The sequence below is a fragment of the Phaeoacremonium minimum genome, assembly GCF_000392275.1.
Source record: "Phaeoacremonium minimum UCRPA7 unplaced genomic scaffold PA7_03_scaffold_479, whole genome shotgun sequence".
Taxonomy (NCBI): Eukaryota; Fungi; Ascomycota; class Sordariomycetes; order Togniniales; family Togniniaceae; genus Phaeoacremonium; species Phaeoacremonium minimum.
The window spans coordinates 262,852-287,898 of record NW_006921381.1 but is presented as its reverse complement, the minus strand read 5'-3'; the positions used below and the strand labels follow the sequence as shown (position 1 = coordinate 287,898).

At 53.4% G+C, this 25,047-nt stretch overlaps 6 protein-coding genes across 6 annotated transcripts; 2 read left to right on the top strand and 4 right to left on the bottom strand.

The window, feature by feature from the left end:
• Positions 1–1,612: 1,612 nt before the first annotated feature.
• UCRPA7_6566 (putative nudix domain-containing protein) lies at positions 1,613–3,041 on the bottom strand (the record flags this gene model as incomplete). The annotated part of the gene is made up of 4 exons (XM_007919103.1): positions 1,613–2,319; positions 2,387–2,437; positions 2,509–2,743; positions 2,811–3,041. The coding sequence occupies 4 exons, from the start codon at positions 3,039–3,041 to the stop codon at positions 1,613–1,615; spliced, it is 1,224 nt and encodes a 407-aa protein (XP_007917294.1).
• Positions 3,042–5,351: 2,310 nt separating this feature from the next.
• UCRPA7_6565 (putative exs family protein) lies at positions 5,352–6,630 on the bottom strand (the record flags this gene model as incomplete). The annotated part of the gene is made up of 2 exons (XM_007919102.1): positions 5,352–6,484; positions 6,540–6,630. The coding sequence occupies 2 exons, from the start codon at positions 6,628–6,630 to the stop codon at positions 5,352–5,354; spliced, it is 1,224 nt and encodes a 407-aa protein (XP_007917293.1).
• Positions 6,631–7,156: 526 nt separating this feature from the next.
• UCRPA7_6564 (putative ring-1 protein) lies at positions 7,157–8,362 on the top strand (the record flags this gene model as incomplete). The annotated part of the gene is made up of 1 exon (XM_007919101.1): positions 7,157–8,362. The coding sequence occupies one exon, from the start codon at positions 7,157–7,159 to the stop codon at positions 8,360–8,362; it is 1,206 nt and encodes a 401-aa protein (XP_007917292.1).
• Positions 8,363–9,021: 659 nt separating this feature from the next.
• Positions 9,022–10,173, bottom strand: UCRPA7_6563 (putative lyar-type c2hc zinc finger protein; the record flags this gene model as incomplete). The annotated part of the gene is made up of 1 exon (XM_007919100.1): positions 9,022–10,173. The coding sequence occupies one exon, from the start codon at positions 10,171–10,173 to the stop codon at positions 9,022–9,024; it is 1,152 nt and encodes a 383-aa protein (XP_007917291.1).
• A 4,705-nt stretch (positions 10,174–14,878) lies between these two features.
• UCRPA7_6562 (putative bem46 family protein) lies at positions 14,879–15,886 on the top strand (the record flags this gene model as incomplete). The annotated part of the gene is made up of 2 exons (XM_007919099.1): positions 14,879–15,495; positions 15,715–15,886. The coding sequence occupies 2 exons, from the start codon at positions 14,879–14,881 to the stop codon at positions 15,884–15,886; spliced, it is 789 nt and encodes a 262-aa protein (XP_007917290.1).
• An 871-nt stretch (positions 15,887–16,757) lies between these two features.
• UCRPA7_6561 (putative nf-x1-type zinc finger protein nfxl1 protein) lies at positions 16,758–17,793 on the bottom strand (the record flags this gene model as incomplete). Its single annotated transcript, XM_007919098.1, has 2 exons — positions 16,758–17,717; positions 17,788–17,793. The coding sequence occupies 2 exons, from the start codon at positions 17,791–17,793 to the stop codon at positions 16,758–16,760; spliced, it is 966 nt and encodes a 321-aa protein (XP_007917289.1).
• Between the last annotated feature and the right edge of the window lie 7,254 nt (positions 17,794–25,047).

Sequence of the window (25,047 nt, the reverse complement as noted above, 5' to 3'; positions counted from 1 at the left end):
TGTGTATTGTTGGTGGATCTCAGGCAGATGAGGCGATTTCAAGCTTTTCGAGTTGAGTAAGGGCTTGTTGTGTCTTCACATAGGAACAGACAAAGTGACGACTTATATGAAGTAACTCGGCCGAATCCAAGTGACTCAGAGCGCCCGAGATTAACAGTTGCAGCAGGGCTTAGATTTTCACAGTCTCTGAATTATTAATGCCGATTTATTTTAGTTCTTGTCCGAGGTCGCCGGCTTAGGTCCCGTCAGAATCGTCTGTTCATAGTCTTTCCTTATCGACGGGTGCGAACCGCAGTTACCCCGCTGTATCCGGAAGAGCTTCCAGCATCCTAGGTGTAGTGGGGGTGGCCCTAGCTTCGCTCCCGTCCTCAAACAGTCGTGTTTGAGCCTGGGCCAACCCCCTGATAGGTGCGACTCTGCCCCCGAGCTCCCTTCCATATGAGCTGACGTTGCGCTTGTTTGAGCATGTTGCCGACGACACCTCTACACTTATAACAGAGCAAGTCTCGACAATCCCCTTGTACTCAAGTACTCAATATCAACCGTCTTCGACACACCACTACGCTCTCATTCCGTTCATAGCCACTGCAATAACGGCGTCTATTTTGTTGCTTTACACTTGGTTTCTGACAGCAGCATGGATCACTCCCACCACATGATGGATCACAGCGCAATGGACCACTCGACCATGGACCACTCCGGTCATGACGGCCACGACATGGGCCCAATGTGCAGCATGAATGTACGCACCACAAGCTTCTCTTTTCGAGTCATTCCCGGTGATCTACATGACTAACCCGCGCCTTTTTTGGCCCGTAGATGCTCTTCACCTGGGACACCAACAACCTATGCATCGTCTTCCGACAATGGCATGTCCGCGGCACAGTGAGCCTACTCGTCTCCCTCTTGGCCGTCGTCGCCATCGGCGTCGGCTACGAGGCACTACGTGCAGGCATCCGGAGATACGAAGTCGCGATCAACAGGAGAATAGAGGCAATCCCGAGTAAGCCAGACCCCGTCCCTCTCTCAGCCCCAGCCCAAACCTCCCCCGTGCAGAACCCTATACCGCCCTTTTTCAAACATAGCCCTTTGCGAGGACTTGAGTCGCTAAGAGGTGCGAGGTGACAATGTTACTGAGACTACCCCGTTGGCTTGGGCGACAGGACAGAACAAGGTGCAGGCTGGTCAGAGGGCGCACGTCATCAAGGCGCTGCTATATGCGGTACAGACATTTTATGCGTTCATGATCATGTAAGTGCTATCTGTTTTATTCTGCTTCCCTGTCCTGGTAGTGTGCTGACTGTGTGTCTGAACAGGCTTATTTTCATGACATACAACGGTTGGGTGATGGTCGCGGTAACGGTCGGAGCCTTTGTCGGATATCTGCTCTTTGGGAACAATACCTCGGCTACGAAGGAGACGCAGTGCCATTGAGGCCTCATGGAAAGAATCTAATACTGATACGAGCTTGCAATCACGAAATCAATTGCAGAGAGGGAGAAAATTATGCAATAGGGATACGATTACATCTCGCAGCCTTCCATCATAAAAGCGTCAGACTTGCGTTGTCATGTTCTAAGATCTCTCAACTAGTTCCAGCGTTATATCATATTTACATCTTGCTCGCATCTTTCGTCCTCTTCGAGTCCCCCTGCTTCACCTCAGGAGGCGCCGTTCTTTTCTTAGCCCCGAGCTTCCCCTTCTTGTCTAGCCCAATGATCATGCTCTCGTCGCCATAGTGGCTGTTATGCTCCATCTCCGGCTCCTCGTCGTATGCCACCCGTGCCGCATCCACCAGCATGCGACCCGTCATGCCCCAGACCATGTACCGCCCGACTTCTTGCTCCTCCTCTTCGAGCTGTTCCGCAATGGCAGCTAGACCGCCCTCCCGCACCTTCGGCTTAGTGACCTTCTGGTTGTTCACCGGTACGTGGAAGTAATGCAGCCGCCATGGCTCGTTGTGCCACTTTGTCCAGCTCCCCTCGTACCACTCGCCTGGCGGGAGCTCCTTGGGGTCTTGTCCCGGCAGCAGCTCGTCCGTGGCTTTTAGGAAGTTGTGAAACGGCGCGCTGAACACAGCAGCCACCTCCTTCGCATCGAGCCGTGGTATTAGTGTTTCCTCGACTGTCGGTGCCGGTGTCTTCGATGTAGGGGAGTCGTCGGAATGTAGCAGTGCCACACATGGCCGAACAACAAGCTCGGTTCGGGCGAGACTGCAGGGAAGGTAGCAGAGGTGTTCAATGCGGAAGGGTTTTGGTATCTTCGAGTCGTCCATTGGAAGCCCAATTTCTTCCCATGCTTCACGACGTGCTATTTGATCTGAGGGAGGGGTTTCAGGTCAGCCAAACCGTCAATTAGTCTCCAACAGTGCATCTTAGCATCTTACAAGGTGTTTCTTCTGCAGTATCTGCCTTTCCGCCCGGAAACGCCGCATGACCTGTGTAAGTCTTGTCAGCCATAACCGTCCGTTTCTCAAGACAATGAGAGCCGATCCGCTCAGCAACGCACCGGAGAAGCTGCGCAGACTCGCCGCGCGCATCGTAACCACCACGCGCAAGTCGCCGCGTCGATCCGCATACAGCAGGATGAGGACGGCCGCCCTCCGACTGACATGCAGCTTGTCCCACACCGGGAACTCGGGCGGCTTGTAGGCGCGCAGGCGTGCTATCGCGGCCTTGCTTCGCATAAGTATCCTGTTCATCTTGCTCTTTGGTATATCTGTGTGGGCAAAAAGGGAGTTGGGCTGCAGACACACACTCGTAGATGGGTGTCTGCTTCAGCAATGCGACGCCGGAGGTTCAAGTACTGACCGCCGATGATGTGTTGAGCGGGGCCATCGTCGACGCATCCCAGTAGTAAGCGCCCTGATCGTCCCTTTCCTCCTTCTCCTGCTCCTCGACCTGGGCCTGATCTTGCTCGTCCTGCTCTGCTGCAGTTGAAGCTTCTTTGACTGCCTGTGAGATGGTCTCGATCTCGGCCGGGGAAGGGGGCTTCTCGTCGTGCCCTTCGGCTGGGCTCGTCTCTTCCGTGGATGCAGTCATTTTGCAGCAATGGACGGTGAAGTAGGTGGTGGGGAGGATCAAATAGTAACCCAAGAAAGCCGGCAGACGGCACTGGGGCCGCCTCTTCGGGGCGGGGAGTGTGGGGTAATTGGAGCCCTTGCCGACGCCGAGGTCCCACGGTATTGCAATGTAAGTCCCCGTGAATACTATTAAAAATATGTTATACCTGTTTCGGTGACCTCGATTCTAGACTGGTGTCTCGCTTGATGGATAGCCTGTGAATTACAATTCTTCAGGTTGTCATGGGTCTTTTCCTATCACTTATAAGGAAAAATTGGCTTATGTATCACTAATCTTGCTCCTAAAATATGCAGACTTATATGTTCCTTCAGCCCCATTCTTACATCCAGCTCGATCTATCTTTGTCCGTAGGACGAGACGGTGTGCCAATATCTGTAATGACCCGTATCTTGTTTTTCAGGCTCTCTCTGCGCCTCTCTGCCTTGGAAATCATACTTGCAGTCTTCTTCGCCTGTGCTACAAAGCCCTGGATCCCATCGTTCGTCCGCTGTAATACACTGGCCGGAGGTGATTGTGTAACAACTCCGTTCAACTTCCGAGACTTCTTAGATCCGCCTTTGTCAGAGAAGATAGAACTAATGTCTGCCGAGTGGCGCTTAAACACCCTAGACAAAGACAACATCGACGTGCGCTTGTCCCCAATCTCATCATCGTCAAATGTGCTTTTCGTAGGGTAAGGAGTCCTCGGTGGGTGATTACCTGTGCCATAGTCTCCCCTTGATGTTTTCTTAATATGCAAAGGCGCGGGGACATTGCTCTTGAAATTCTGTGCTCGGCTGGAAAGACTGCTCTTCCTCCGAGGCGGCGTCGAAAAGTTGACAGTCTCCTCTCCACTTGCGCCGGCCACCGGGGTGTATCCAGCTGCCCACGAGACATTACGGTTGCGAGCCTGGCTGCTCTGGGCGAGCTCAGCTGCCGTTTCATGATACAAGTCTAGCTGGCGGCCTTTTGATCTTCTAGGACTCATTGATTCCCGAAGGCGATGCAGCTCATAGCCATCCGCTGACATGTCCACTGGACTCCTCACAGGATCGCTGTATCTGAGGTTGTCCGTATGGAAGTCTTGCGAGACTGGAGCTGATGTGAAGGACGGCGAGCTTCTTTCCTGGTGCCCAGACTGTTGCTTGGGACGGAAATACGATATATCCCCCGTATAGACGTCCAGGTCTGGTTCCGAAATGTTGGCCTCTAGGTTGTCTTGGCTATAGACACTCGAGGAAGGAGAAACAGGGGATACCATATAATGCGGCTCGTCGGCACCAATATCTAATCCCGTGAGTTGCCGGATCTTCTGAGAGGAGTTGTGCAAAGATGGCGAGCTGGGTGAGAGGCTCGTGACTGGGCTTTTCTGGCTCGTCAGGCGCAATATTTTCTGGATAGACTGTTTCGGCTGGGGAGACAGGATCTCGTCGGGAGGTGTGTTCGGGATATTGTTCACATCTATCTTAGGGACCACTCGACCTCTCGGAACCTTTCTATCCAATATCGCAAGGATGTCCGTCCCCTCCTTCTCCCAGTCATAATCGGTCTGTTGAGAATTTACGCTTCGATTTGGTGTCTTGAGGGCCCGTGCGACTTCACTGCCAAAAGACGATGCTATCGATCTGCGTAAAGGGATAGGAGGTAGAGGCTTTGACCCATAGATTGCGACAGAACCAGGAGACGGGGGCTTGTGGCCTGGAGGAATGGAAATCTCCAAAGCCCTGAACGATATATGGGAGTGACTCGAGCCGGTCTCATCAGCCCAATGTCTTGCGTCAGTCATCTTAATCGAGAATTTAGAATTAATTTGGATTCGTTTTCGAAACCAACATCTCATGAGGACGAAGCTCCATTTTCATTTTTGAAGTGTGAGGCGAAGAGACCTTTAAAGCAGACTTTGGGGACAAAGAACTGGTTGCGGGAATATCACCAGCGACAACGACTGGCGCTTTCATTGCTTGACTCAGTGTGGGATTGGTAGTCTTTGTCAATGCGTGTAATAGTGATAAAGAATGCGCGATGATGCCTGAATAAGGATTGATGTGTGGCCTCTGATCAAATCAAGCAAACAACATCAGTTAGTTGATCAGTATCAGTCTGCATGCTCATCCGTATAGAAAACATACATTTATCATTAGATGGTATAATATGCGAGCAAGTCTATATCCCACTCAAGCCCCATACAAAACTCCGTGCTATGATTTACAGCATATCCCACATCTGTAAGTGGGTACTTGGAAGAGGAGGACTACCTTTCATGAAGTCATCCCCAGTTTGAAGAGACCATTAATCCTCATCATCATACTTGCCCTGATAGTCGCCGAGCAAGATGTCGTCAACCCCCAACCCCGAAGTCGAGTTGCGTAGCCACTCTGTCTCGACTCGGAAAAATATCCATACCCATCGCCTGAACACCTCCAGAAATTCGATGACAAAGAGCGAACTCTCGAAGTCGCTAATATGATCTAAGTGAGGGCTCAACTTCAGAGTCCATGTGCATCGCAGCATGAGATCCATCGCAATAACGCAGTAGTAGAGTTTCGGCCGTCCAAGCATGATTCTCCGCCTTAGGCCAAGCGCATGTTCAGGGTTGTTCCGCTCCCATGCGGACGAGAAAAGCGTCAGGTCCCAATCCTTGGCGACATCCCAGTAGAAACTATAGAAACTGTTCACCATCACTGCAATAAGCCATGCACGATAGAGCCCCGTGCGATCCTGATCAGCCGGCAGATTCCTCTGCAAGGCGCTGAATATGATCACCGGAAATGCGCTGGCATATTTGGCGGCGTTGGCAAGGTGCTGTCCCCCCCAGCCGACACTCTCCTTGTACGGCGAATTCCTCACGCGCACGTACTCAATAAGACATTGGCGGAATCGAATGAGCGATGGCACCGCCATGATTAGCGGTACGATGACCTGACCACCACAATTGCGGTCCGGGCGATTAGTGGCGGACCCGTCGCTGGTGAAGAACATGCAGATGCACACGAAGAGATCCGCAAGCACCTTGGCATAGGACGTCAGTACATCGGCAAGCAAGATGTCGCCAAACTTGCCGTCCTGCGCCTGCGCTAGACCGCCGATGCTAACGCGCCGGAGCGCGTGAAGGAACCGGCCACGGCCACCGTGGGATATGGCAAAGTTGCGTAACGGGATCACGAAGAGAGCGGCAAGGACGACGAGATATGTCATGGGCATCCAGTCGTAATAGATAACAAGCTTCGGGTCGCGGTGGGAGAAGACCCAGAAGGTAACGATCGAGAACACGAATGTGAGTGACAGGGCGGTTGCGAGACGGTATGTTGAATGGTGATGCGGAAGTTGTTGTGATGAAGAGCGTTGAGGATATCGTATCAGAGATGGGACGTCGATCTTGACAAGGTAGAGAAAATGTAGGTTCATGCCCCATCCCCAGACAGCTGAGAGACATGTTAGCGTTCCTGTGAGAGGTGCCAAGACCGTTTGGCTTCTCACCTGCTATTATGATGAAGGCGACTCGATATGGCAGGGGAAAGGACAGACTAAAGGAGTCCAGCTCCCCTGCGACTGCCGGGTCTCCGTCCATTGTGGTCGTAACCTCCCGGGCACCCTAATATTCATAAAGGAGCAGGAGAAGCGAATATGAACTGTTAGGAAACGAGTGTCGTGAGGAGCGTGTTGAAGCTATTGTCAGTCGAGGGCTTCCGTATGGAATTGAAAACGTGGACGATTTTCATCGCTCCCTGGACTGCGCGTCTGTAGTGGGACTAAATTAGATTTAGGGGAACGTCATCAGCAAGACGGTTGCATCCATGTCAGTCTAGCATTAGCGGCAAATTTAGTGGCTCAGCCCTTTGGTAGCCTGTATGCCTGCACCCTGACCTGATTAGCACGATCTTCTACTCGAGTATCCCGTGCCGCCAGCCGAGGCAATTCCCGTCCTCCAAGCATCGAATTGCATGTTTTCCAACCGAGCAAAACTTGAGCCCCCGCAACAACTGTCAATATACCAACTTCGATCTGTTGACAATCCATGAAGGAATCGCTGCCACAATAGCGTTCTCTCGAAGTACAATTGTAATCGCCACTACAGAAGCATCAATGAACCAAAGATGACCGCCGACACAGCTGCCCAGAGCAGCACCCCTCAACTCCCCTCACCCTCCGCCATCACCGACGCTTCCTCTCCGTACCCCTTCGCAACGGCGCCAGATATCATCCGCGCACACCAGAAAGATGCCTACTTCCAGGGCGTTCTCTCGAACCAGCTAGCCGATCTTCACCGACGCCTGCTGGGCGCCCGCTCCGCCCACGCCTGGGCCACCGAGTCGCGCACCGCGGCCGACCTCCTCTACCTCTCCCTCACAACCCTGCTCGGCAACCGCACGCTCGGCGAGGAGTACTGCGACCTCGTGCAGGTGCGCGCCGACACGCCCGGGCCCTCGCTGCCGTCGCTGCCGCGCCGCGCCGCCTACATCAGCAGCAGCATCCTGATGCCCTACGCGCTGTCCCGCATGCTGCCCTCTGTGCGGTCGACACTGCGCGCGCGGCTCGAGAAGCGGTTGGCACATCTCTCGCGGCACCATAGGACGGACGGCTGGGAGTACCGCTCGAAGCGCTACATCCTCACACATCTCCCGTCCATCACGAGCGGCGCGCACGTCCACGCCGCGACGCTGGCCGTCTTCTACTTCAGCGGCGCATACTACAGCCTGGCGAAGCGGCTGACGGGCCTGCGGTACGTCTTCACGCGGCAGGTCAGCGCGGAGGGGGACCGGGCGGGCTACGAGGTGCTCGGCGTGCTGCTGATCGTGCAGCTCGCGGTGCAGGGGTACCTGCACGTGCGGTCGACGCTCGCGTCGGCGGCGGCGGCGGCGGCGCCCACGGGCGAGGAGGCGCTGGTCGAGGCCGCGATCCGGGAGCGGGCGTTCGGGCCCCGCGGCGACCTGGAGGTGTCGCTCGACGAGAACAGCTACAGCAGCAATAACGAGCTGCTGCCGGGCGCGCCGGGGGCCGCGGTCGCGGTCGCGCAGCGCAGCAAGGCGGCCATCGGCGCGATGGCGCACACGCCGGTGCCGGCGCACGAGCGCCCGCGCTACGACCTGGGCCGCGGCGCGGACGTCATGGGCTGGATCAAGGGAAGGCAGCAGCGCAAGTGCACGCTGTGCCTCGAGGAGCTGCGCGACCCGTCTGCCACGCAGTGCGGCCACATCTTCTGCTGGAGCTGCATCGGCGACTGGGTGCGCGAGAAGCCCGAGTGCCCGCTCTGCAGGAGGGAGGCGCTGGCGCAACATATCCTGCCGTTGCGGGTGTGTTGAGAGACCATGTCGACGGTGTTACAGTGTTGATGCCGGGGAAAGACGGGTCAAGAACAGCATTCAGGTGCGCGGAGTCAAGTTGAGATTTATGGTTTTGAAAGCTGAGCTATGATTATCGGCGGGGCATTGCGAAATGACCCAGAGCCGTGATACTCATACATGTATCTTTGTAGAAAGACATATTGTCACAAACAGAAAGGGGACCACATTATCCCTTCGCCAGGCAGATCCAAGAAGAGACACGAGATGGAGCGCAGCGCGAGCGAAGAAACAACCAGGACAAGCGGAACATGGAAAAGCAAGACAGTTTTGAAAATGATAAATTCTTCCTTGCTTCAGACCAGACCGAAGAGAACACGAGAAAAATAATGAACCCTATGCGCATGCCATCTGCTCTATAAGCTCACAAGTCCAGCTGAGAGCATTTGCCATGTGCCGAATGTATTGAAGATGTCCCACAAAAATAATAGAAGACCCTTTCATTGTATGATCCGAGGAATATCCATGTTCCTCTCCAGCATTTCCATGCGAGATGTGTGTGTTTATAGGTATCACGAAAACCCATTGCAGTAGCCTGTTCTCCCAAAACTCCGGTAAGATGAAAATGACAATCAAATCTTTTGCAAGACGATGACCTCCCCCTCCCCACCACAACTCTCCTAGATAGAGAACAAGACGATCTCACCCCGATCATTCTTGCGCATCCGCAGTGATCTCCACAACTCCTTCTCCTCCATTAGCTTGCCTAGGCTGTTGCCAGAGGCAGTCCTTTCCCGATGGAAACGTTTGAGGGCCTTGTTCATGCTGCATCCTCGCTCGCTATCGGGGCCCTTCTCAATGAAACTCATGAGAAGATCGGCGCGCGGCTTATATATCACCATCGCGCTGGCATCGGCCTCCTTGTCGCCCTCCTTAGATGCGGGCCGGTATTCGATGAGCTTCTGCTCCTTGCCGTCGGATCGATGGCGAGGTGAGGTGTGCTTCTTAGTCTTTGTTGTCGAGACCGCCTTCCTCTTCTTTGTCTTCTTCGATCCTCCGTTGGTAAGCATGGCCATTAGGTTGTTGCCGATGCCGCCTTCTGTCCGGCTGGACTTTGAATGTTTGGAGTGTCTGCTCTTCTTGAGAGGGCTGGCTGGTGTTTCGATAACCTCACCGCCAGAGCCTGAAGCATCTGGGGATGGTGGGAAGGCATGTGGTCTACTCATAAGGCGATTGAGCCCACCAGTCAGGCCAGAATGGAGAACTGGAGGTGCGTCGGTCATGATTTGGTCGTGGGTATCGATGTGTAACCGCTTGCGCTTCTTGTCCTTCTTGACTTCACGGTCGCTGTCCTTCTTCTTTCGGTCCGCTTTCGGTGCGGGAGTCTCTAGGGGGTTGCGACCAGCTGGAATGGGTCCCGTGCCGTACTGTACGAGTGCTTCACTATCCTCGACCATGTATCCTGTTGGGTCTGTGTAGCTGTTGGCCTGGTAGTCGAAGCGTACGAGTTGCCGGCTCTGACTGGGCTCTGCTGCCGGAGCAGGCTGTGGCAAGGCCGTGTTGGAGGCATTGGGAGTAGCGTTTGCGACAAGGAAGTCGAATACATTGACAGGGCCATCGCCGGCTGGTGGAGGCGTGGGTGCATGAGGAGGCGCGTCAGTAGTAGACCTGTTGTCGTCCTCATAGTCGTCGTAGTCCCGATATTCCTCCACGATGTCCTTAACGTAAGCCGCCTGCGCCATGGTCTTGGGAGCGGATGGGGTGTCGGTTGCGGTGGTTTTGGCCTTCTTGTTCTTGTAGAGTGCGCCTTGATACTTTTGCTCTTCGCTCATACAACTCTGGCGGTCAGGTCAGCAAGGGCCATGGCCCACACACGAAGGAAGCACAATGGTGTCATACCGTATGTGCGCGATACTCAGTCCCGGGGAAATGGACCATACAATCGATGCAGGTGAATGTGGCTCCTCTGCAGCGGTTTCTGTGTGGGTCGAGTTTCTTCTTGGTGAAGATGTCGCCGCAGGCCTGTAGGTGAGTAATGATACACGGTTAGACCCGCCTCGACGATGGAAAGGGCAACGAGATTGAAGGAAACAATTGGACTCTTGAGAAGCAGGAGATAAAGAGAGTGTATGTGTTTGGTCGGAAGGGTATCAAGAGTGGCAGCAGGACAACGAGACAATGGTTGTAGGGGAGGGATCAGCTGGGCATTAAGGGGGGCAGTCTTGAAGGAGGGACTGGAGTGGCCTTATCCCGCGGGCGTGTGACAGGAAGGGAGGAGTGATGTCAGTTAATCTTAGGGAGGGTATAAGTGAGGGAAGGGGGAGGGGTAGGTGGAGGAGGGGAGCCGGGGTGTGTGTGTGTGTGTGCTCCCAATGTTCTGTCGCGCGCGCACAGAGAGAGCGCTGTAGGAGGATGGAGGGGGGGAGGGTGAGAGATACACAATGACAACAGACGTGGAACGGTAAATAAACGGGGGAAACCCGGATTGGGGAGGCTGGAGCATGAACGTGGGTGAGTGAGTGAGCATGAACATACCTCACATGAGAAGGAAACCATGATTTCCGGCTGTCTCTTGTCTCTTGTTTGTTTGCTGCTTTGTGACGCTGTTGATGCGTTGTTCGGAAGAGGCGGTGCGTCCAATTGGTTCGGGACGGCACGAATCGAAGAGATCTGTGTTCGTGACTGGACGCGGTCCTGCGCGAGTTTTGCCTCTTCTGCTGTGAGGTGAGTGAGTCTGCAGACAGTTGAGCAGATGCTGACTGGACGTGGACGATGTCGGTACGGCAGGCTGGAATGTGAAGAGTCGTTAGTCTTTAGAAACAACGCGGACGCGAGCAAAAAAAGTGCAAATTTAGCCTGCGCAGTTGCTAGTCTAACAAGGCAAGGTGGATAGGACTGAAGAATGAGACAAGCACTGAAGAGGCAATGGGGTCCAGACGGTGCAGCCGGGGAGTATGTGTAGCGTCTAATAGCAGCCGCATAGAGATGCAAAGAGGGCTCATCAAAGGTCCCAAACGAGTGGTCTGTGGCAGCTCGGTTCGGGTATGTATGTGGATGTGGGTGATATTGTGCATGTGTCTCTCTGTCTGTCTGTCTGTGTGTATCTGTCTGTCAAGGTCAAGGTCAGAACAGACTGGGCACTAACCCGCTAACCTCAGGTGAGCAACGGGTGATGGCCAGGCCTGTCTGATATTGTTCCTTTTTTTGTAACTATCAGAAGGGCTGTGGGTGCTGTGTGCGGGTGGGCGTACGCAAGATAGGTACAGGTAGTGTGGCAGTACTGTACCTACCGGACGGTAACTCAAATATTCCTTGTCTTGTCGCGCTGACTTCTTCGGGACGAAACGAGGAATGGGGACGCTTGCTTGTTGGGGATTGCGAAATGGGTGTAAAGAAGAGCTTGGGCGTCAAATACCCAAAGCCAAAAACCAAGACCTAACGGAGAAGATCCAGTGGTAAGGGACTGGAGGATGGAGGTAAGGCAGAGAGACAGGCGAGTTCATACCTGAAGGCGGGACTGGCTGGCTAGCCGGGGGGTGGAGTTCGAAACAGCCCTGGGGCTCTTCACCTCGAGCGCCCTGCCTCAGGATCCTTGCCTGGACTTTTTTGAGATGGAATGCGATGGGAGTGAGAAAAACGGTCCGTTCCACAGTGGAGGGCCCGCAGACAGAATTTCCAGAGGCAGAGGCAGAGAAGAACCCGGTCTGTCGGGAAGAAGCGGCTGCAGGTGACTGTTATGACGAATGCTCGACTTCCGTGTGATCTGTGTTTGCCCAATGTTGACGCTTGGAAGATCACAGAAGACGACCAGAAAAAAAAATCTGTGTGGTTGTTGGGCGCGCATGCATAAACGCTGGACTGAGGTGACTTGACTTAAACTGATGGACAGTCAGGTTACGTTATTAGAGTGGATCGACGGCAGACGGTTGCTAGGGACACCCCATGCAGAAGTTACCCCCCTCCTCAATTGACCATCCTCCCCCTCCATTACGCGGAAACCCCCAGCTTCCTGACACAATCCAGACCTGAAACCGGCGCGTTCGTGTCCCATCATTGGCTGCCCGTCGTGTGTGTTGATTAATTTAGATATGCCGGGTCCAAATCTGGTCGAACAAGTACAGTATGTGCTCGAGTACTGTAGTGTGCTCTCCAAAGCCTCCCAGTCCAAACGGTTAACTTCAGGACAGTTCAGGCCACGACAGGATACGGCTTATGGGATACGCTCAGCCAACTGAGACCTGAGCAGTTCAAGACGCTGACCACCGCCCAGAACAGTCTTTGCTCAGCCTCATAACCCCAAGTAAAGACTTGATACCCAAGGACAATCGTCGAATCGTGGGTGCACCCTAGTATTGAATCTCAATGGCTTACGACGCCATGTGCAAGCTCACCCATCAATCATCTTTCGAGGCCAGGCTACTACTTCCATGCTTGTGTCTGTAGGAATTCGGACTTGGCCAAGATCTAGCAACAGATCATCGGAGCTACCTAGATCTCCAAGCTGTCATCAGCAGGCTTCGATAATGGCTATCGTTGTGGACCTAGGTATGACAGAACGATTTCGCTCTCCGAGCCAACAGTAAGTAAGTAAGTAACTTGAACACAACCAGAGTATGTGCTCTCTGCTGCAACTGCACATACCAAACAAGTCGTCTTATGTATTTAAGAAAGACAGGCTATTGACGCAGTTGACAGCAGCCATGGGAGCTCGGCTAGGAGAAGCTATCTCTTGATACGACTCTTCACTTTCATATCTACATGTAGTACTTTGTACACCACTCCTTGTCAAACGACCTGGCATATACAGTCGGTCTCTTGACAATTCAGCCCAGATGCAGTATAAGCCAGCTGCTTCATGAGCGACCCAAGACTGTGGCGCGGCGCACACCCAGGGGTTCGAAGCTCTAGCGAAGACCTCCTGACTGCTTCCACTCGCGTTTCATCCTCCACCAACGCTCGTGTTGTTCTGGGATGCTCGGGATGATCGAGTGGGCTGGCCAGATCCGACAGCATGAACCACTCGAGGTCTGGGTTCATTCACTCTGCATCCTCCAGGAGCGAGCATTTGTTGGTTTCTGCTCAGCTGTACCCATCCAATGCCTCCCAGCGATCTGGCGCCGGAGCCTGCAAGGTCAGGCCTCAAAATAGGTCCCCCCCAACATCCTGTATGCACTGCGCGAGGATCGTCCCGAGCTCCATGTCAGGTCCGGCCATCCCTTTGAGATGAGGACTGCACTGCTGCCAATTAAAATGGCCGCGTTCACCAGCTGCTTAGCGCGTACAATCTAGCTGGAGAGACGGGGCTGATAGGTAGCACATAGGACGATGTGGCGCTTAAGCCACGCTCGAGGGGACGAACCATTGATTGTACACGGACCACCTAGGGATGTCGCTTCCAGTTAATTTCCCCTGCTATGGCTCTAGGGCTCTGTATAATGTTCTGGGCCAATTATGTAGTTCCTATCTCTACCAGGTCGACACGCCCGGCGACGACAGCTATCTTCTGTTCTCTCTAACCTCCGCAGAGCACATCGGTATCACGCGCTTTTCTCGCGCGTATCGCGTCGCTATTGCATTCGAGCAACTATCGCTCCTTGCCGGCGCTCAGAGGAAGAGGGACAGTCTCAGGGGCATCCGGTCGGACAACAAGAAGATCCCGCGAATCCACCAGAACGGGGGCCATCGATAGACCAGGATCACACGCACCCACGAAGGAGCTTTTCCACGAACCTGTGGCCGATTTCGTCGAGGCCGAAGGGACCTACCTAGGTAGCTCCAGAGCTCTGTCACCTTGCTAGCTACGTAGAGCAGTTACAACCTTGACCAGCATCGAAGCTCCCTCTGCTCCATACCCACTGCACACAGGTTTTGAATGGGTCCGTCTCCAACAAGAGGCTCCTGGGCTTGTCGGAAACAAACAGCCCCTGTGCACGAACCCCTCTGTGGGTTCGGTTTGACCCGTCATCTTTAGCCTCTGCTGAAGTCGAGTCGAGTCGGTGTGTTGTGCATGTCCAAGGCACCAGATCCAGATCCAGAAACAGTATCGGAACACCGCACAGCTTTTTGTCCGGCCGTGACAGGTTTTTCATCTCTTCTCTCTTCACAATGTCTTCCTCTTCTTCCAGTTCGTCAAACCAAACCTACCTGGAGCAGACCGTGTCGCTCCTATCGAATGTCGCCAGCTACATGCGCTTGCCTGCGTTGGCTTCCACAGTAAGCTTCCTCCTCCTCTTCCTCCATCATCCATGGTCCCGCCTGGTCTGCGCTCCGCCTCAGGCCGGCCTGCTTGCCGAGCGGCTATCCCACCAACACCATCCGACCTCTACTGCGTACGTCGGGTCGCAGCTTGCTGGCCGACAGGATGCTAACCATGTCTCGCGTAGGGCGTTGCCGCTGTCTTGACCACACTCCTTTACTTCAAGCAAAAGTGAGTACACCATCCTGAATTGGTGCCCTCGTGACACCACCTCAACACCACATATTCGTGGGGCTAACCGACCCTGCTCCACATCCAGGGCCCTGATCTACCCGTCTCACATGCCCCCGAATTCCCGGACAGAGCTTCCACGACCTTCACAGTTTGGCATCAAAGACTTTGAGGAGCTCGTGATCCCCACCAACGATGGCGAGAAGCTCTCGGCTTTCTACATCCGGGGTCCGCGTGGGGGGCGCAACTCCAAGGTCACGGTGCTGATGTTCCACGGCAATGCGGGCAACATTGGCCACCGGCTGCCGATCGCGCGGATGCTGATCAACCTGACGGGATGCAACGTCTTCATGCTTGAGTATCGCGGCTACGGAATGTCTACCGGAGAGCCAGATGAGTCTGGGATCATGCTTGACGCCCAGACCGCCCTGGACTATCTACGGAATCGTGCCGAGACAAGTGGACACAAACTCGTCATCTACGGCCAGAGCTTAGGAGGGGCGGTGAGCATCAAGCTGGTGTCGAAGAACCAGACTGATGGCGACATCGCCGGGCTGGTCCTCGAGAACACCTTCCTCAGCATGCGGAAGCTGATACCCTCCGTCATCCCGCCGGCGAAGTATCTGACGCTTTTATGTCACCAAGTGTGGCCAAGTGACTCTCTAATACCCACTATCACTAAGGTCCCCATCCTCTTCCTGAGCGGCTTGCAGGACGAGATCGTGCCGTAAGTGCTAAGCTTCTATACGTCTTCTTTCTAGAGTGTGCTTGATGCCATATGATGATCACATAACTACCCACAAAAGGTGAACTGCTTCGGCGGTGCTGAACAAACGTCACTTGACGACAAAATCCTGATTTTTTACTGTCTTGCATTTCTATCTTATCGAGACTTTGATATTCCTGCCACACCCGAGTCTGCGCTAACGTCATGTCTCACATAAAGACCAAGTCACATGCGCCAGTTGTACGAGCTCTCCGCCGCGCCCAACAAGATCTGGAAGCCCCTCCCAGGTGGAGACCACAACTCCAGCGTCGTGGAGGAGGGCTACTTCGAGGCCATCTCGGACTTCATCGCGTCGGTCACGGAGGAGTATCCGAGCATGGTGAAGATGTAGCGAAGCCACAGCATGGAAGGTATGACATGGATAATCCGGGGATATGAAGCAAGACACAAACAAACAGCAAGTTATCGAATTGTCAGACGGCGGACAAACGCTTTATGAGTTTAGACGGAGTCATGATGCATTTATTATGGAAATGATACCCCTACTACAACTGATTGATACACGACGAGACGTAATGCAAGAAAGCGTACGCGTGTGCCACACCCACTATTATAGCTATGCTATCTGTATTATCACAATAAAATAATAGAAGACCCGGACTATACCTATAACCTGGTGCTAGTCTCGAAGTATGTAACCTACACCACCCACCCATCCACCACCTTCTTCTTTCTACCTTATCGGACCCTCCCCCTTGTGAACCGCCACGGCATGCCGTGGGCGTAGCCGCCTATAATGTCTGCACAAGAAGGATAGCATAATGGCGCCACGCGACATCACGAGACGAACCGCCGTGCCTGATGTGCCAATTAATTTATCGCAGACGGCCGCGTCTGGTGGCATTATGCTGTCGCGGAGCTTTGCCTGAACTCCGGGGAGGAATATTCCAGATTCCGGTTATTGGGATTTGAACACCTGCCGTAAGCATTTAGAGTGAATAGATTCAACTACTTGCTTTCAAATCAATGGCGTAGTGCCTGAAGTGGCGTAATAGTCTAGCTTGATATGGGGACGGAGTGACGAGCAGCTTCGTCACAGAAATAGGCTCGTACCTGTGGAGGCAGTTGGAGTATCACACGATGGCTTTCAGGTTCTAGGAATCTTGGTGTTTTCATCATGCAGGCATCACAGCCTCTATATCTGCTTACGAGTTGAATATGCTATCGTGCTCTAATCATTGCCCTGTCCTCGTATCACATGTTCATGACTCCGCTGGAACCTCAGCCGGAGCATCCTCGATCTTCTCCGCCGCAGTCTCCCAGTCGTCGTCAACAGGCTCAGGCTCCTCCTTCTTCTTGATCTTCCTCAGGGCGAGGAAGGCGCTCGGCGCCTTCTGGACCACCGGCGTGGACACCATCTGGCGCGGCCGAGCTGCTGCGCGGCTCGCAACCGTGCTCCATCCTCCACTGTCGGCGGCCGTATCGCCCTCACGCCGCGTGATGTTCAGGGAACTGTCTGCGTGACATAGGGCGACACCGCCAGCAAGGCTGAGGCTTGCGACCGTCTTGGCGACCTTTGGCTTGAGTGCTGCCAGGGCGGACTCGATCATTAGAGGTGTTGGCACGGGTCCGGATGCAATGCTAGCCGCTGTCGTCTTTGTATTTGCCTTGATTACTACCTCGTCGGCAGGGAGGAAATTGGTCGTGAAGGTAAGTCCCGGGATATTGTGAGACGCCAGGTCGCCAGCGAGGGCGGATTCAACCTCGTTGACCATCAGGCCAAACCGAGGCGTAGATAGAAGCAAGGCGTTGAAGTATTGCTGAGTAGTGGGTTTTACTAGTGGTGCTGCAGCTGGTGCAAGTCGAGGCGCCGTGCGAGACAGCTTCAAGCATTGTAGCAAGCTCTTTGTCGGAGCAGATACAAAGCGAGGACCCTTAAATAGAACCACATGTCTGTGAGGCTCAGGATCCTGGCTCTCGCTGTCAAGTCCATAGTCCTCGGCGAGCGTATGCAGAAATTGCCGTTGTGTTGATTTCATAGGTTTGAAGCGAATGTTCCTGAGGTTCGACTCGGAGAATATGCGGACCTCCTTTTCTTGAGCCTGTGCCCACTCAAGGTTGTCCTTGAACAACTTGAGTGTCAGATCCTGATATGGAATGTGATCGTTCGTGTGAGTATCGGGGTCAATGTTGAGCGCAGCAGCAAGCTGCCGATTGCGCTTCTGTCGTGCACATTCGTCATCACATTTCAGGGGTTCGCGCTGAGGACCGCCTGGGTTCAGCTTCGTCGACAGGCATTTGGCCTTCTGCTTTCGTCTCTGGCAATCACAAGTGATGAAGATTTCCAGCGGGCATGGCTTATCTTCCTTGCAGGGGAAGGGGGCATGACATTGCTCAGTGCACTCATGATCGCACGACTTGCGCTGCTTCCCACACTCCTGAGTGCAATGCGAGCCTACAACCTCTGAGTCTTCGCATTGCCCGGGCCTATGACAAGGCTTCTTGCACGTATGTGTGCCGCACTTCAGACGCTTCCCGCATGGGAGACCGCACCGAACTTCCCCAAACCAGCAGGGCTGATTTTTCAAGGTCTGCTTGCCGCACAAACAAGGTTTCTCGACGAGGAATGGGCATTTTGGACACGATACATCGTCAGGGTGGCAGTGATGTTGAACTTGGGGATGTCCGCATGGCCGTGGCCGGGTGCAGTCAAAGCGACACTCAGGGGGGTGAGTCCCACATGGCTGTGGCGGGTACAAGACAGTCCGTCCACAAGAACAGCTTATCTCCTCGAAGACGGCCTCCAGACAGGAAGGACAAGGCCCTTTGTGACACAGCTGCTCACAATTGTGCTTTCCACATTTCAACAGCCGTCCGCACACCCGGGGGCAGAGGTGCTCGTCCTCAACATCCACGTTGAGAGGAGCCAATTTTTGCTTGCGCCTCGCCGCTTGCCTCTCGGCTGCCTTCTTCTCTCCTGGACAGCAGTGTTGACCACACTCATGACGCCCACAGCTCAGCTGGGCCCGGCAAGTTCGAAAGCATTCTGGCTTCTGAACATTACCCTGATGACAATGGGTCTGAACCGACGTTCTCCCGCACCGACATGAGATTTCCACCTTTTGAAAGCATGGCCTGCATGGACCAGTATGGCAAGTGTCGTCACATTGATGGCCGCAAGAGAGTGTCTTGCCGCAAATCTTTTGGCAGTGAGGGATCTTGTCCTGACAAGTTTGTCTCGGTTCAGCCATGATTTCATCCAGACTAGTCTTACCGCATGGGCAGTGAGTAACCACATCAGGGGATAAAGGGCAGTGAGCTGCCTCTTCGTCCTGAGGATGACATGGTTTTTCGCAAGAGTGAAAGTCACAGTCAAATTTGCGACCACATTCCGCGCCGCATTGGAAAGAGCCTTCGAACCATGTCTCGGGCTCGTCCGTTTCATCGGTTGAGTTGACAAGTATGTGCTTGTAGTTGTAGGACTCGATAATATCGTCTCGCTGCTCGCAGGGGATTTCCTTGTGCTCCTTTCCGCAATAGCACGTAGACGGCATAGGCAGCTCACAGCTACCGCATAGGCCGGAATGACATAACTGGGAACAGGTGTGCTCTCCACAAGGCAGAAGATCTCCGCATACCTCCTGACAACTCCATCCTTTGCTGTAGTCAGTTTCACTGCACCGTTTCTGCGAAGTTTGCTTCCCGCAAAAACATGATTGACTCGGTCCCATGAGCGTACAAGGGGGACAAGGCCCAGCATGGCAGCTCAGTGAGCACGGATGTGGGCAAGTTGCTCGAGGTTTGGAGCATGTTTGACCGCATGAATGGGGTGGCAATCCCACAATTGGCTTTGGGTTGATCTCCTTGCTGCACCAGCAATGGTAGGAACCGGGTTCTTCGGTCAAAGCAGAGTTACAACCAGGGCACCTCCATGTGGGGATTTGACCTTGGGGCTGTTCAGTATTCTTCATTTGGCTCGTGTACCATTTCTTGGTGCAGTGGAGGTGAGCGACTGTCCAGCAGATAGAACACGCCCAAACGCGAGACGTTCGCACAACCTCGCTGGAACATATAACGCATTCATATTGACCATTGTCAATATCATCATGAATGCGAGTTGGCAGATCAGGCGCTGAAGATTTTGATTCTCGCCTTGGTCTTGAAGCTGGCTTTGCTTGTGCAGCTGCCGGACGACTAGAGCTTTGTATCTGTCAGTTGTGTAATCTATATCAAACTTCTTGGACAATCATACCTTGTCTGAGCAGCAAGTTGACCCGGTACAAACTCCGGAGCAGCTGCACTCAACATAGAGCCAGCTTCCGAAGGCTCCGGGGCCATACTTGTTAATTGGCCTCCAAACCTTCTTTGTGGTGCTATGTGCGAAGCGTGTGTAGGCGCACCGCCTCTGCCATGTCGTTGTCCTCCTCGCCGACCCCGGCCGCCTCTCGAACCTGATGCTTCCGGTTCTGATGGCTCAGTCTCTGGTATTGTGCTGGTGCTCACACCGCCCGAAGGCGGCACATGCCCGCCACGGCCGTGATTGAGTCTTGGTTGTCCTCCACCGCGACCTCTCTGTGCTCTGCCCCTTCGATTTGCATGGCCACGGCCTCTGGGTGCTGAAGGAGCTGTTGTCTGAACAGACTGAGCTTCAGACATGACAATGTGGCGAGATAGAAAGCTAGTGCCGTGAAAGTTCTGTTGATCCAGGATGGATAGCCACTAGGCCTGATGCGCTCTTTGAAATACAGCGACTTTGGAAAAAATTAGATAAGGAAATCAGAGAAACGTGGACTGAGGCCAGCAATATGTCCGCGTTACAACAGCGTCCTTTTCAGATGAAGGTTGGTAGAAGCTGTCGATATGAAGAAGTAATCCTTGGCACCCGGGATGCAAAAGAGTCACGCTTGAATTAGGATGACCTGAAATGCCACGGAAATGCCCGCGCCTCGCCTCGCCAATGTCGATTAGGAAGGAGTGGCAAAGAAGACTCATCGACTGCTGTGGAATGGGATGTTTGGTAATGCAGAGTAGCCCAATTTCGTGCGCTTTCTGTGGCTGCTGCAAACAATGGCGCAGTCGTGACTCAGAGTTCGTCAAATTGTCGTCAGAAATTGAGGGTTCCAGGTCTCAACTTAGCCGCCTAGCGCCCGTTGCCCCGCCGGCCGGCCTGCACCTGTACTGCACATTTGCCGCTCCGGGGGGGCAACACCCGCCCGGCCCAGCTCCGTTCATCTTTGTCCGTGTCTCTGCCGTGACCCGGTGTTGTCGGATACGATAGGCTCTTCAGGAGACTGTACACAGCACGCAAATTGTCGTATTGACTATTTATCTACGTAGAAATTGTACGACTATCAAGACTCAAGCTTCCAGATTCTGGGCAACAATATGATGTTCGGAGTATGACCGTCTTTGTTCTCAACTTGAACTATATAAGTTGTCGTTCAAACTTTGGCTATAATGAGTTTTATACCGCAATAATTAATTGCCATCAAGCCTCGACACATGTTGGTTGCCATTCTTCAGCCTGGCTGAAGGACTCGTGGCCAATGTTTATTACTGTACAGGTCATCGGCCAAGGTGTGGCGGAAGCTCGTTGCCTATCTAGCAAGATAGATGCACAATGAACTTTCTGGATGATACACAGTCTCGATGTAAATCTTTGGAACAATCTCATCGCGAAATCCAAGGCCTCGGAGCTCACTGAAAGTACAGAGCTGTCTTTGCCTCACACTCTGAGACCTTTCGTTGGTGCGCCGATATACATTGCTTCTCGGCAGGGTCATGGGTCCGACATATTCGGGGTCCTGAAGTCTCCCTGTGTAACACCCCGCAAAAGCCTTATCAGAAGACTCTCTGCAAACAGGTGTCCAAATTCTGCGACTGGCCGCCTTACCTACCCAGCTGCTGCCCGTCTGGCGTCTGGGGAGCAGCTGCTCGAGTCCGTCAATGCGAGAGGACACTACTCGACCGCTGTCAGGTGTTGTGGAAATTGCACTCTGCAAAGCGTGAACCATTCCGCCAGCCACATTTCAGGGGTGCGCGAACATACCCGGTCAGCAGGGGGAGCGGAACCTTCCCTCTGACTAACTTGTGGCCCCTGGGAAATCCCCGAGCGGCTCGTAGTGTAGATTTCGAGGTACAGAGTTAAGTCTAATTCGGATTGGCTCGTCGCAATAGAGAGCATTGGCTGCGACGGAGGTTTGCTAGCGTCAATAATGCTATTCTGGAAAGGCCATAGTAGAGGCAACAAGGCTTTTCGGTATTAGGAACAATGCGTTGAAGATTCTCGAGTACGGATAGTCTACCTAGGTAGTATCCAGCTCGCAAGTTGGAGCTGTATCGGGGGATGCTAACCCATTCCACGGGCCTAGATCAGACGAGGATGCCAATATTTGTGGACACACCGTTCGATTACAATTTTGTCATGGACTCAATAACTCTGAGATAAGCAGGCTATCTTCTCCGGCAGGTTCAGTCCGAGCCGGACGAAAGTCGCAGAGTCTTACTTGCAGCGCTTTTCCAGATGACGGTGGAGGCTGCTGCAAGTGAAAAACTTTCCATCCCGCTGTTTACATGGCCCATTTCGACGAGCAGTGACTGGCTGACAGGGCGGGCGCCAAGTGTTAGCTTTATGCAGATGCAATGCGGCTGAGGCGATGGCCTGCAGGAATACGAGGCCGAATTCAGGAAACCGATGCGTCGTTAGGGTTGGGGTGCTAGGTAATCACCCAAATGTCCCATACAGGGCTGCACTCTGTGATTCAGGAGGCGTAATAACAGTGAATGATTCACATGATCACATTTGAATACAACACGATCAACGGCTACACAAGAAATGCTTGGCGATGAGGCTGTCACTTGATGAGAATATGGGGTAGTTGATAAGGCTCTCGGGTGTTGCCAATATGCTGCAAATATTGGAGCTGAGGCCAGGCACAGTCGCCATCAAATGTGACTTGCGTTCAAGACGCTATGATAAAGTCTCACATCGAGTCTACAGTCTTCTGTCCGTCTTGTTGACAGACCATCACGATCGACGCCATTGCGACACATCGTAATCTGCCGTGGGCGGCTAGGCGACGGTCCAAGCCGCGAAGACTCCTTTTCAGAGCATCTCGATGGTGAGTTACGGCGCACACGCCTTCTCTCTAAGCGTGGCCCTTCATTTCACGATTCTCTTGGCGGTGGCTGCACTCATAACTGGACGCTTTCTGAGAACACGGCAGGCTTTGACAATAAGATTCTTTACAGACGGGAATCCGACGGACTTCAGTGTACCAAATGCATTCACACCGGGTATCCTGCGCGACTGCTCTTCCTGCGGCGAGGGATTCAATAGTATAGGTAAGACGAGGCACTTGCGGCCCTCGTGAGATCCAGAACACAACACGACTTGGGCACTGTGGCGTAAGTTGTGGCCAAGAGGGGTGCGTGCAAGCAAGTTATATGCGGTGATGCATGCGCTATGTATGCAATGCATTCTGTCTTCACTTCATTGTCTGCATGGCAGAGGTCGCCTCTCTTCAAGTTGGACTTCTACGCTCTTCTAAAGCTTCATGTTAGTATACAGATGGGCTGGTATCATACCTGGAAAGGGTACAGAACGTGACCAACGGTGGACTAGATAGAGCAGTCTTACGTGCATGATTATCAGAGGCTTGGCAGGGCAGGAATTTGTAGAGGACACCACCACTGGTGCTGTGCAACCAAAGAGTGATGCACACAATATAGCTATTGCAGCTGTGCCGACAATAGGCTTTCACCTGGAGCTATTGGCCTATGTGCCAGCCATCTCTAAAGCTATCGATAAAGAGACCCCAACTTGACTCATAATTGGTAGTCACGATGAATGCTGCGAAGCTAGATGCTGCAAGCACAGGAGACCAACAAGATAGAAGCCAATTTGTGCCACACCTGCTCAGAAGCTTCATTCTGATGGCGTGGGGGACTGAACGAAGTTCGTCAAAGAAGCAGGCTGGACAAATATAGCAGAAACTGGTGGCTTGAGGTCTCAGTGACTGCCGGAGAAATGATACGGCCAGCGCCTCGCGAGCTGCGTAAGAAGCTTGTGAAAGCCACACGGATAGTCCTGGGAACAGTTTATCGATAAGTGTCGATCGCAAGATAAACGGAGCATCACAAGGTTGTACAGAGAGACTTGGCAGTCCGCCATTGTGATACCATCTCCAAGCGCAAGGACTTCTCAAGATCGATGATATTTGTTCTGGAAATTTGCAGATTCAGCTGCTCTGAAGATCCGGATCAAGCCGCAGGTAGACAATAAGCTTGATCGCTAGCTCAACTTTGTTCGGGGACTCTGATTTCGCCTCAAGTGAGTACTCATAGTAAGGGCTAGGACAGGCTGGGCAGCCCACGTCAGGCTCCATCGGTAGGTGGACCTGCTCAGTGCTTTAGCAGCGTTGCAATGCTCCTGTGGAGCTCATACTGTCTCCAGACAGGGCATCATGACCGATGCATCCACTGCTCAGCTTACACCATGACTGGTGCCGAGAGAGTCGATATGGAAATCTCGAACGATGGGCTTATCGATAGCAAGGATGCATGACCTGATGGATATATTGTTGTCAGATCAGATAGTAAGCAGAGTCCGCGTTGCAAGCTCGGCAGGTTGTACTATTGCTGCCATTGCCGGCTGGTTGGTCGGCAGTGATGCAGTGAGGAGGCAAGTACAGTAGTCAAGCAAGCGGTCGCGCCTTCCAGGTTGGAGACTATGCACGATCCGATAGTGCTTTCCTGATGGTTGCCCTCCAGCGCGGCAGCTGCAGAGAGGAAGCAAGGGCGATCGTGAATACGACAAATTTAGTAACCTAGGTGCAGTCGGGTAAACACTGCGTTGTCAAAAAAGAAACTCTTCACTGGCACACCAACAGAGTGTTTTCAGCCACAGTTCGTAACTTGAGGAAGGAAGGCCTTGCCTCACCTACACGCAGCTTCCTAGAACCCTGCTGCGTCTGAACGGTCAAGCAGGATTTTGCGACCTGTCAGCCTGCCTACAAGCTACAAGCTACGAGATACCTTGCCTGACCCCGTCCGTCCTTGTATGGTACCACCGCAAGACCAAGCGGCATCCTTTTCCGTTACCTACAATACCAGAGCCCTACCTTCGTATGCAGCTTATTGCTTCACAATCCAGGGCGCTTGGCGCAGTGATAGCCTTTCTCCAAGTGAGAGTTGCGCCTTTAGCAAGGTCGCGCAACATCTGGTCATATTCGGGCTGTCTACAAGGAATCGCGTACCCAGAACTCCTGGACAGGGCCAGGCATTTCCCAGCCCGCGTTTGTGGCTTGTGCGACGAGCCTTGGCATAATCTCTGGGGTTCGGCGTTGTGACGGCTCTAGAAGCTGGAGGTGGCAGGTCGCACAAACGCCAAAAAAAAGCCCTCAATGGCTGGTTCAGGGTCTTGCTAATGAAGATCCTCCGCATGCCGCATGCGTTGCCATATTAGCCCTGTGACGCACCGAACGGCACTCGCGTGGTGGGATCGGTTAGCGGTGCAGTCTCACTGCAGGCTCGCTTTCTCATGGCGATGAA